This window comes from Halichondria panicea, chromosome 6 (assembly GCF_963675165.1).
Source record: "Halichondria panicea chromosome 6, odHalPani1.1, whole genome shotgun sequence".
Lineage (NCBI taxonomy): Eukaryota > Metazoa > Porifera > Demospongiae > Suberitida > Halichondriidae > Halichondria > Halichondria panicea.
Genome location: NC_087382.1, coordinates 7579613 through 7592338, shown reverse-complemented (window position 1 = coordinate 7592338; position 12726 = coordinate 7579613). Strand labels below are relative to the sequence as shown.

The 12726-nt window shown below is 39.3% G+C and overlaps 2 protein-coding genes across 2 annotated transcripts; both read left to right on the top strand.

The window, feature by feature from the left end:
• The first annotated feature begins 230 nt into the window (after positions 1–230).
• On the top strand, positions 231–3840 carry LOC135337546 (uncharacterized). The gene is made up of 3 exons (XM_064533478.1): positions 231–435; positions 2804–2845; positions 3627–3840. Exons 1-3 carry the CDS (start codon positions 246–248, stop codon positions 3695–3697), a joined length of 303 nt encoding a protein of 100 aa, XP_064389548.1. The 5' UTR covers positions 231–245; the 3' UTR covers positions 3698–3840.
• Positions 3841–6567: 2727 nt separating this feature from the next.
• Positions 6568–12034, top strand: LOC135337315 (uncharacterized). The gene is made up of 2 exons (XM_064533233.1): positions 6568–6671; positions 6853–12034. Exon 2 carries the CDS (start codon positions 6868–6870, stop codon positions 11842–11844), a length of 4977 nt encoding a protein of 1658 aa, XP_064389303.1. The 5' UTR covers positions 6568–6671; positions 6853–6867; the 3' UTR covers positions 11845–12034.
• The last annotated feature ends 692 nt before the right edge of the window (positions 12035–12726 follow it).

The following is a 12726-nucleotide window of genomic DNA, read 5'->3' as shown; positions in this document are numbered from 1 at the left end:
TTTTCACGGATTGCCTATGAACTAAACATTTCGAGGATAGAAGTTCAAATGACCACACCCCACAGTAGAGAGGTTTCCAATACCAGATGTAAACCAATTTTGAGGTATTACATAATTATTTTCGTGTTTCTGGGTCAATCCTCAAAAAGCTTGAAAATGTTATGCCTCGAAAATAACCAGCTATAACGGAATATAGGCCTCTTTATCAGTGTACTCAATATATATTATAATTATCTCCTAAAAACATGGTGTACTATTTCGATGCAGGTGAGAGTTGTGGTGAAGGAACCCTGAATGGTCTTAAAACAGCCCTTGGGATTCAAGTCCCAAACATCATCTACGACTGTTTTGATGTATTTGGTGACCCAACTAACTTGACAGAAGTCCAAGGACTCACTAAATGCACAGCTGACATCATCACAAGCGTACAACTAGGTACGTGAAAAATTCACAATTCTCAGCCATAAAAATTTTACTTAGAAAACCTATACTGGTATAATGAAAGCACCGCGGGTGCTGATGCCTCGGTAAAGGTGTTAAAGCTACATAACATATAAAGCTATTAGCAATAATTATTAGCTTATAGCGTAAGCCATCAATTATCAACCGGGGTTTGCGCCTAGCGTTATATCTCAACTGTACTAGGCTTCTAAAGCTTGTTTTAAGTTTCTACGTGAAGGTCAACTCCTCTTCTACAAGTACAAGTAGTTCCTAAAGCTTTCTCACCTAGCTTGAAAGGGAGCCATACGAGCTCCAAGAGTTCATACAATCGTCATTAGTTATCGTCCACATGCAGCTATCGATTATCGGCCTCCATACATTTTATTATCGACTAGCTACAACAAGTTGGCAACGAAGCACACCAGCATTCTCAGCAGGTCTGACAACCCTTTACCAAAAATCTTGAATACTTCTTATGCAACTAAGGTATATCTGAACAGACACTACAAAAGTACGAATTAATGTATATCATTAGAGATGTCTATAGGATGAGTATAGCACACTATTATATCTTAGTAACAGCTACTAATACCGTTTATACACACATTATATAAATTATCATTATCATCATGAATATTTGATGAACATTTTGGCATTGGCTGCATGCAGGCAGAATCCTGAACTCAAGAGTGGGTAATGATCGACCATGATTGTTGTTAAAAACGATCGATGCCAAAAGTTTAAGCCTAAGAATTAATGGCTGCATCATATCAGTAGAGCCTTGCAGCTCTTCTCACTGTTGCAGCTACCAATAGCTAGCGCTCTAGTGCAGAACTAACTACTAAGTAGAGTAGCAATACTCCATGGGCAAGTTTTGCTACACACTCTTGAAAAGGCTGCAATGGCATTCTAGGCGTAACTCGAGAACGAAGCATTATTTTGCAAATCCACAAATTAAAATCCAAATAAACATGACTAGAAGCCTATTTACTTGCACTCGATTGATCTTTGAGCAGCTGTAGCAGTCTACACACACACACAAACACACTACCGTATACCTCGCTTGCGCATGCGCACCGAGGCATAATTAATACTTCCACTTCATTGATCCTTGAACATGCAGCTGTAGCAGTTTACAGACACACATGCAGACACACACACACACACACACACAAACACACACACAAACACTCTAAATTATGCTCCCCTCAGTGTACTATTGTATCCATTCTCTGTAGAAGTTCTATATTAAGAAAATCATACTACAGCTATACATGCACACCTCTCTTTAATTTGATTGAATGCCTAGTCATGATGATGTGTGCTGCATGTATCAGGTAGCCTCCTTCGCAGCCTCTCCTTAAAATAGTTCAATAAGATAAAATACGGGACGAATTGGATGAACAAAGAAAGAAAGAAGGAAGAGACAAAGAAAAAGAAGAGCCTGCCTTGCTAAGTCGCGTGACGGTAGACAAGTGGTAGACAAGTGAAAATGAGCGTGGGAAATCACTAGCTGGGCGGAGCCTGAGCAAAAAGCTACAGCATGCCTACGCATTGCAAACTCTAACATAAAAGCTATTATAGCATCGTAGATAGTAAGCTAGAATCAAGTGTGGAGACATTGTAGACGAGGGCTTACCTAGTAAAGACTAAAGACTTAAGATCTAGATCTAGATCTAAATTTAGCTCCGTTTTTTCCTGAGTTCAGAACAGACCCACTTGACTAGTAGATATAGTCTACTCTACTCTAGTCTTTCTATAGTCTTTCATACTTCCTCTACTGACTAAAGGTCTCACGAATGCTGACTCTACTGTTCATAAAATTATACACTCCAGTACAAATTATGTTCCTGGTAAATGCGCTCCAAGTTAAACACTGTGTGGGAGGACAGTTATTGAGGTTTTCTCTCGCCCACGCTCGTTAAAATTTGTCTACGTCAAGTAGGGGATCACGCGACTTAGTAAGGCAGGCTCTCCTTTTTCTTTGTCACTTCCTTCTTTCTTTCTTTGTTCCTCCAATTTTCTCTTCTTAATGTGACAAAGAACAGAAAAGGAGAGGCTGTGAAGGAGGCTATGTATCAGGGGCGTATAAGCAAACCAGTTTAAAGTGGTCAGGCCAACTTACACTTAAAGTTCAACTGATTTTGGAACTATCGCATACAGTGGTGAATTTTATCAAAAAAAGGTCATCACTTTTCCTCACCAATCAGCATGCGTATTATCGCTCCAATATTGACGACCATTACCCACCCAGCTACTAGCAAGCGGTCAGGCTGGTCAGGCCAAAACCTGACCAGCCTGACCGCTTGCTACGGCCTTGTGTATGTATGAGTATAATTATTTCCTGCTTTCCCCACAACAGGAGCAGATCCTGAGAGTAACCCGTGCTTCAGAACTGGCAATGGTGAGTACTCATAATAATTATGTGCACACGTTTCTATGTTATATACACCAACACTAGTACAGTTACTAATAATTATGCATTTGAGATAAGTTTCTGTAATTATAATTATGAGTCTAGTATACTAGATCTAGACTATTGTTATAATAGTTCAGACGGTTGACGTATAATCTCTCGTAATCCTGATTTTTTGTCTTGCTCAACGTTTTCGTAGGTTGTGTATTATGAGAGGTAGCAGTATTTTAAAAGTAGAGGTGTGTTTTGCAAAAACAGGTGGTGCCGTTTGTTTATTTTTTACAAAAGTGCGTTATGAAAAAATAGGTGGTGCAATTTTTTTTAGTGAGGTACATTTTGTAGAATTGCGTTTTTCGGTGAGGTTGATTTTTTCAGAGAGGTGTGTTTTGTAGAGAGGTATATTTTTCAGAGAGCACATGCTCGTGTGGCGGAGACAAAAGAGAATTAGGAACGTTACTTTCTTCTCCATAAGTTGGACATGGTAATCACCTCCCATAGTATATTTGGGGTGCCAGTTAACTACCTTGAGTAGCAATTTGACTGATATTTATGTTCGCCTTAATTACAATAAAACGCTTATTAGCAAGCGAATATATATGATTCCAAACCTTCCATTTAACCATCATAATTATACTAAGTTATGGCAGAAATTAATGAGTACCCTAAAATAGAAATTAATTGAGCCCGTTATTAATAATAAATTTGATCTATAGTTAGTAGATTATTGGCAAGATAATCCAATTCCCGTCGCTTGTACTCCCTTCCCCAGGTATTCCTATGCAAAGACTGTCCCTTGTGGTCGCTGTGGTCGCTGTCTTTATAGCAATGTGTACCTTGTGATGCATGGACTAACTCTGTTACAATCAGTCCAAAAAATTAATAGATTATGTAGAAGTATTGTCTGCATGTGTGCATTGAATGCCAAAAAATAAACGTCCTGAACTATGATTTGTGTTAATTGTCATATATAGTCTAAGAGCGCACACTGGTATGGTTTGAATCCCACCATCTGCATGTGATTGTCTGCCCATCCATTGAAGGTGGTTTTGAGTTTTGACCACTACCGATAATCATACTACATATCATGGCCGGGGGGGGGTTAATATTGATCAATATTAACCCCCCCCGGCAATATCTATTCTGGGAAATTTCAGGTACACTGTGTAATATGATCATATAGGTGTGCCAAGAATCTGCTGCCACAATATCCTGCTTACTCGAATATGGTTCAGATGTTTTCCTCTTTTGCTCATAACCTCGAATATAGTCCCTAAATATTAATATACATGTACCGTATATATAGTGGGTATATTTCTAGGGTATAAACTTTTGTGGAAATACGTTTAGAAAGACTTTCACAGACTTAATTTAATATTATATTGAGCACAAGAACTCACATGAAACTTTCAAGCTACCAATAATTTTGGTTATAAATTATGACAGCAATGTGAAATTGTTTACTCAAAATCACGTTTGTCATCATGCTAATAATAATTATAGCTAATCCTGATGACTGAATGATATACTAGGATTATTCTCATGCACTGCATGTACGTGAAATGGGAAATGATTATACTCACACGTTGCATCTACTAGGACTGAGGTCCTGCATGAGAATGGATAGCAATTCGATATAGCAGTTAGCATTGTCATGCATAGCACATGTACATGTGTAGAATACAGGACCACAAACATAAATAGTGCATGCATGCATGGGTGTGTTATGAGTGTAAACATGCAGTGCCAAATTAATATAACCATTTAGTACGTTGATTCTATGTAGACAATAATTATTATGAGTGCATGCATGGTGGTCAGTCATCCGAGATGTATAATGAATGGTAAAACAATGACACTAATTAGCATGTTGTCTGCCTGCACACAGTTTTTAACTTAGGATGGGCGGCAAGCTAAAGTCCACCAGATCAGCACACACATGCAGGGTTCAGTCTTTCACCCAGTTAAGTACAGTAGACTCTCGTTAATCCGGCCACCCTTGGGACCATGCAGCTTGGCCGGAATAGCGAGGTGGCCGTACTTCAGATAATTAGCCGCGGCTTAAAAACAACCTTACCTCGAATCTAATCACTGATTTGCAGTTCTTGTCTCGAGGATAATGAAAGATAATGAATCATTCTGCTCTCTATTTAAGTGTAATCCAATTTTATTTACTAAACCACACCCAAAACATCATATCCTGCCGTAATACACATACAAAATTACATTGAAAACGTTATTTGGGACAGCCAGCACTGGCCGGTAAACGGAATAGCGAGTGGCCGTACTTCAGGGTGAGTTTTGTGCAGTAAACATAGAGGTAGCATTCCTGCCAACCAAATGGCCGGTATATCGAGGTGGCCGTACTTCAGAGAGCCGGAATAGCGAGAGTCTACTGTATATTGTCTTCAGTCACCGATCGTATACTGTCCTTCTGTGAGATCACCTATAATTATACAGCAAGATTAAACGGTCAATTTAGTTTTGTCTGTTTGCAAAAGAAATGCCAATAGCCGTTATATATATGTTGTCAGTCTAAGAGCCGGCCACATGCACTGGTATGGTTTGACAATAATTATCTATACTTATTCTGTCTGCATGCCCATTCATTGAAAGTGGTTTGGTACATCAATACCAGGGTGTCATACAGGGGAAAGGGGGGATATCCCCCCCTAGCTCCAATCCCCCCCCCCTTTTCAATTATAACTGATCCATTCTGGGTATTGAAATAACAGTTGACCTTTTTTTAGCAACATTTTCTGGTTACTTTTCTTATTTCTCCCCTAGCTCTACTTCAAAATTCTGTATGACACCCTGAATACCGTATCATGAGGTTCATATGGATATTCAAAAACTGGAGAGAATCCAGAGGAGAGCCACCAAATGCATCACATCAATTACTCACGCTCATACTGATGGAGGCTGTCCAAATTGAAGCTATATTCTAATGTAGTAGTTTGAAATACATGTTTCTATTAAAGGAACCATCGGATAACTTCAACAATAAAGATCGTATAAAATGTGTTACTGGTCGCACCCGCTTCAGTTGCAACAACAAACTCACTGTCAAAGCCAAACAGTATAGGGCAAGTAAACACTTTTACCTCAATCGTATTGCAAGGTTATGGAAATTGATGCCCACCATGGATATCAACGCACTACTAAAACTAATCAAGAATACCCTCTATCACTAGTCTACTTCTGGGAACACTTTAAACAAAAAACTTTAACTCTCTGACAACCCATGTACTTACCACTTAATGATGTGCCCATGCAACAGATGCACAGATTGTTCCATAGATATTTGAATATCTCTGATTGTACCACATATTTATCCAGCTGTGACACAGCCGTGTTGCACAGTCTGTCGCTAGCCAGTCATTGTCACAAACATTACATAACAATTATGTTACAGGCTGTACAAGTCATAATAAATTATTAATATTATTATTGAAAGCTCTTTAGGGAAATTTCATCGTGAGTGCATGTGATTTGTCGTGAGTGCAAGTGTGCATGTTTCAGTAGGAAACAAGGACAGTGACAATGACAGATTTTAGGGATTTTTGGTAACTCTGTATATAGAATGGGTAGGGTTCACACATAGCCAAAATATTTTCATTACAGTAAACATTAACTTAATTTGTTCTGTGTGCAGTATAACTCTAGTCAACACTACCTGGCCATATAAGCAACTATATTGCAGGCATACTGCATGGCTATACTAAGGTTCGGTGGATTAACTTCATAACTAGCTACTGCTATATCGAGTTCTGCTCTGTGTTCACTGTGTCCGTGGTTCTGGAATAGTATCTGATAGGTTAGTGTTGTGCTAGCTAGGATTGTCTCAAAGTAAATTCTGATTTTGTGAATAATTATGGTGAGCCCTGTGACTGGATAGATGTAGTACTCACATAACTTGTGCCACAAAATAATCCTGACGTGTTGTGCATGGGTGATATATATGCAAATGAGTTAGGTGAAATTTTCTTTTTTGCTAGCATTTTCACAAGGACATGTACAACTGGCTGTTGCTGGTGTTGTCACTAGCTGCTGTCTCCAGTGGCAAAAAATATTACATTGTACCGGTGAATTGTATCGACTTGTGTCATGACTATAGAAACGGAACTTGTTTCACTCTTGAGCAGCTTGTTCAAACAGACCTCTTATCTGGTGGAGACAATATCATCTTGAGCTTTCTACCTGGAGATCACATGTTAAATGAACAGCTTTTGATTGGGAATTTCAAAGAGGTGCTTATTATCGGCCAAAAAGCTACTATCAATTTTAACGAAACTGGTAGTTTGCAGGTATCCAGTATCAGTAAGTTGATTATTGAAGGTTTGTATTTCGATGTAGCAAATGATGAAAATATTTCAAGCATGGTCAGTTTTCAAAAGGTGTTAATCACTGAATGCTATTTAGTAGACTTGAAATTGCTGAAGTTGGAAAGTTGCACACTCCGGATCACTCGCACGGTAGATATAACGATTGAACAAGTTCTCTTTGTGAACAACACTGGCACTGACAGAGCAGTACATATTGAAGCTGATAATGTGTACATCGAAAAGAGCTGCTTCTTTAGTAGCAATGGTGGTGCAGTTCACATTCACTCAAATCAAATTGTTATTAACGATTCTAGGTTTAATTCCAATACTGCTGAAAGGGGTGGAGCTGTGGAGGTGGTTTCTGCAAATGTGAGTATCAGTTTTTGCAACTTTACAGATAATAGCGCTTCTCGATTTGTTGGTGGAGCAATTTATGCAGAGACAGGTAGTGTGTTAATTTACGGCTGTGAGTTTTCTAAAAACAGTGCTACTACAACTGGTGGAGCAGTGGAGGTAGTCTCTGCAAATATGAGTATCAGTTTTTGCAACTTTACGGATAATATCGCTTATCAAATTGGTGGAGCAATTTACGCCTCCAAAGGTAGTGTATCCATTTATAAATGTGAGATACTAAACAACAGTGCTGACTCTAATGGTGGAGCAATTTACGCCGACAAAGGTAGCATGTCCATTTACAACTGTGAGATAACAAACAACAGTGCTGCATATGGTGGAGCAGTGGATGTGGTCTCTGCAAATGTTACTATCAGTTTTTGCGACTTTATGGATAATAGCGCTTCTGAACTTGGTGGAGCAATTTATACCGACGCTGGCAGTATGTCTATACACAACTGTGAGCTAACAAACAACATTGCCAAATTTGGCGGAGCAATTTACCCCTACAATAGCAGTGTGTCCGTTTACAACTGTCAGCTAACATACAACAGTGCTGATACTGATGGTGGAGCAATTTACGCCAACAGAGGCAGTGTTTCCATTTACAACTGTGACCTAACAAACAATAGTGCCGAGGATGGAGCAGCAATGTATAGCAATGGTGGCAGTGTCTCAATCTCCAACTGTGAGCTAGCACACAACAATGCTAAAAGATCAGGAGGAGTTATTTTCGTTTTCATCGGAGATTTGTTATTATCTTGTAGCAATCTAACAAACAATAAAGCAACCCTTGGTGGAGCGATTACAATTTCCCAAAGTAGTGCATTTATCTCAAACTGTAATCTAACGGAAAATAAAGCTGTAGCTGCTAGTGGACAGGCTGTTACCAGTACCAGTATTGGTGGAGCGGTTTTAGTTCATGGTGGAAATATATCTCTCTCCAAGAGCATGTTAATAAACAACAGCGCTGACTGTGGCGGAGCGATCGTTTCTCTTGAGAGCAATGTAATCATTTCTGACTCCGTGTTTACAAGCAACAGTGCGACCCAACAAGGTGGAGTGATTGCAGTTGCTATCTCAACTTTGAGAATTTCTAATACAAGCATGATGGGCAATTTAGAGGGTGAAGATGTCATTTACGTAGTGCATTCTAATCTGGCATTTGTGGGAGTTAACAACATTAGCAATAATAAAAATCCTGTATATGCTCTAAGCAGTCGAGTGGAGTTCAATGGACCCACAACTCTCAGTAACAATCGTGGTGTGCAGGGTGGAGCCATCAGAGCAGTTCGGAGTAAAATCTATATCAATGCAGAAGGAGTGGTCATTTCTAACAATACAGCAACCTTTGGAGGAGGTGTGTTTCTGAGAGAGAGTACACTCTTTGTACACGATCCCATAGAGATTTCTTACAATACAGCACAAAATGGTGGTGGAATTTATGCATACAAAAGTGAAATTGGATTTGATCCACAGGGTACTATTGGTTGTGAAATTAATAATCCACTCATCTTGTGTACATGTAGTATCATGAAAATTAGATTGTCTGAAAGTATTATAGATCGAAATGAAGCTCAAAATGGGGGAGGTATTTATGCTGTCGCTTCAAACATCGACGTTTTTTCTCATGCTTACGTCCACATCAAGTCAAACTCAGCAAACAACAGTGGAGGTGGAATATATCTACAGCGAAGTTCCAAAATTTATATTTTGAAAAAAGAAGTGGAGCTCGAACTTGGTAAAATGCTGGTTGAACTAGTAATATTCGATAACACCGCTCAGTATGGAGGGGGGATATTTGTAGCAGACAGCACCGAAAGTGGTGCATGTATAGGAGATAATGTAACTATGGTAGGAGAAGTGACGCAAACAGAATGCTTCATTCAAACTCTTAATCTGCATGGTTTTAACACTAATCTTCTTTATACTTTGACTAAAAATTTCCAATTACGTGATAATTCAAAATGCCTGACCAGCAGCCAACAAATTTATCGCAACACATTTTTGACTAACAACACAGCTTTCCAGTCAGGAGCAGATATTTATGGAGGCTTGTTGGACAGATGTACGGTGGATGTATCAGCCGAATTCTCTTCATCGGGCAATGGATTTGAGTACTTGAACAATACTGTGCTTTTCTCATCAATAGCTTCGGAGGCTGTTAGAGTACAAGTTTGTAACACCACCAAGCAGGCCATTTCTGTTAGAAAAGGACGAAAGTTCACGGTGAGTGTTATGGCTGTAGACCAAGCTGGAAATCCAGTTAATGGTACAATTCGAAGCTCTGTTATCACTGAGAGTGGAGTTGGTCGTTTCAAAGAAGGACAGGCTGAGCAAAAAGTTGGCAATAGGTGCACAGAATTAGAGTACAATGTATTCTCACAAGACCACTTTACTCAAGTTGAACTCTATGCTAATGGTCCATGCAACAATTTGGGAATTTCAAGACAAATTCTAAACATCTCTTTTCAAAAGTGTGAATGCCCTATTGGACTCCAACCAATTCCGTCCTCAATTGAGTGCAAATGTGACTGTGATCCAGTCTTGCAACAAGAATATCAGATAACAAACTGTTCCGAGGAAAATGGAACTATAAAATTGGAAAGTAATAGCAATATATGGATAGGAGTCACTAATACCACCAACCGAACAGGATATGTCGTTAGTAACTGTATATTTGACTATTGTGTACAAAAACCAGTCAATATAAGCCTAAGCAACCCTGATGAACAGTGTGCCTACAATCGAAGTGGTGTCTTGTGTGGAGAATGTGAACCAGGACTTAGTCTTGTGTTAGGTACGTCAAGGTGTGAACTATGCTCAAACATTTACCTTCTCCTGATATTTCCGTTTGCCCTGTCAGGCATATTACTAGTTGCATTTATTCTTTTTTTCAACTTTACCATAGCAACTGGTACTATCCATGGGCTGATCTTCTACACTAATATATTAGCTGCAAATCAGTCGATTTTCATACCTTTTCAGAACGCTTTGACAGTTTTCATATCATGGGTGAATCTTGACTTAGGTATTGAGACATGCTTTTATGACGGAATGGACTCTCAAGCAAAAGTGCTCCTTCAACTTGTCTTCCCAGCTTACCTGTTTCTTCTCCTCTTCTTAATAATCATCTTGAGCAAGTACTTTAACTCATTTGCAAAGCTCCTCTCCAACAGGAACCCAGTTGCTGCCTTAGGCACACTCATCCTACTCTCTTATTCCAAACTCTTATGGTTTATCATTGCTGCATTGCAATACAGGGTCTTGGATTATCCTGATGGTGCAACCAAGGTGTTGGATTTTCCCAACAATTCAAGTGATATAGTTTGGGTGTACGATGGCAATGTAAAATATTTTACTCCTGATCACATCGCTCGGTTTGTTGCTGCCGCCATAATCCTAATTGCAGGTGGATTGTTCACTGTACTGCTCTTCTTTGGACAATGGTTTTCGAGCTGTTCAAAAGTTATGATATGGACCAAGAACACAAAATACATTGGCTTCATGGATGCGTTCCATGCTGCATTCACTCCCAAACATCGCTACTGGGTAGGACTGCTCCTTTTGGCTCTTATTGTTCATAATCTAGTAGCTGCCATGGCTTTGGACAATTCTCTCCCTATTTTATCATGTGGGATTCTATCAGTTGGACTGATCAGCTGGAAACTATTAAATGTTCGTATTTATAAATATACATTCTGTGATTCTCTCGAAACTCTCTATCTACTCAATATTACTATTCTAGCAATGGGCTCCTCCTATATCAACGAAACAAAAAAAGATCAATCAGCACTAGCCAATATTTCGATGGCTATATCATTTATCATATTTGTGATAACGCTCTCCTACCATTTCTACCAATTTGTTCTCAAGAAAAGCAATACATGGCTGAAGGTGGAAAACATCGTAAGGAATTTAGGAGTTGTGCTTGCAGGTAAGAGACTCCAACGAGCTAATAAAGGCCTGGAAATGCATCATCAAGTCTCCAATGAAAGCGATGAAGATGAATTACTTGAAGCAGTAGATGATTATGAGCAAAGAGACCTCGAGTACCCCCCTTACACTGATAGAACGATGGAAGAAGCTGACCCTGATCGCTATATCACTCCTCCCATCATCAGACCAGCCACGAGGCCAGATCAGCTGAGACTATCCTACATGGATGAACTAGCCCCCCTCACCACAGACGACTACAGACCAGCCCTCCCCCCTCCAAGATCCAAACTTTGTCCCGTTGTTACACACACAGAAATTGATCCCCGTACATAATGAAGTAAGCTACATCTAGCTGAGGTACCACCCCTACATGACTTATTGTGCACACGACATATTCTATAGAATAGCTGATTTTCCAATATTCTTTTTGTTTTTACTATAGAGAGAGACAAAACTAAATAGCTATAGCTGTGCATGCTATTATGATTTTTGTCGTGATTGTAATGTTTCCTTTTGAACATCGCTTATTTAAGATATACATAAAACTTGTTTCTACATGGTGGGACAATAGATATAATAGAAGAGGCAACGGAAAAGCAGTTCATGTGATGCTTTTACAATTGAAGTCTACGTATAGTATAAAACAATCCGTATTTTGCCCTCTATAACTTCAATGTAAAACATCACGTGAATCGCTTCCGTTTCCAATCCCTCTTCTTATATCATTGTACTAACAATTGTACATATATACAAATCGCAATCACAACTAGATCTAGTGCATGGGGGAATGTGTATATAGAGCCCTGGAAGTTAGTGCATCTATAATAATATTCAGACACAATGCATGTTCAGACACTCATTCTAATTATGCCTCGGTGCGCATGCGCAAGCGAGGTATACGGTAGTGTGTTTGTGTGTCTGTGTGTCTGTGTATCTGCATGTGTGTCTGTGTGTGTGTGTAGACTGCTACAGCTGCTCAAGGATGAATCAAGTGCAAGTAAGAGTTTCTATAGGCTTCTAGTCATGTTTACTTTGATTTTAATTCGTGGATTTGCAAAATAATGCTTCGTTCTCGAGTTATGCCTAGTTTTGCTTACTTGGAATGCCATTGCAGCCTTTTCAGAAGAGCACGTAGCCAAACTTGTTTACTGAGTGTTACTACTCTACTTAGTAGTTAGCTCTGCACTATAAAGCTAGCTATTGGTGGCAGCAAGA

What these genes read in the sequence shown, in the direction of transcription:
- LOC135337546 (XM_064533478.1), top strand. Translation starts at nt 246, where the DNA reads ATGGTGTACTATTTCGATGCAGGTGAGAGTTGTGGTGAAGGAACCCTG. An exon ending in CATCACAAGCGTACAACTAG is followed by an intron (nt 436 to 2,803) that starts GTACGTGAAAAA and finishes TCCCCACAACAG; the next exon opens with GAGCAGATCCTGAGAGTAAC. An exon ending in GTGCTTCAGAACTGGCAATG is followed by an intron (nt 2,846 to 3,626) that starts GTGAGTACTCAT and finishes TCCCTTCCCCAG; the next exon opens with GTATTCCTATGCAAAGACTG.
- LOC135337315 (XM_064533233.1), top strand. Translation starts at nt 6,868, where the DNA reads ATGTACAACTGGCTGTTGCTGGTGTTGTCACTAGCTGCTGTCTCCAGT.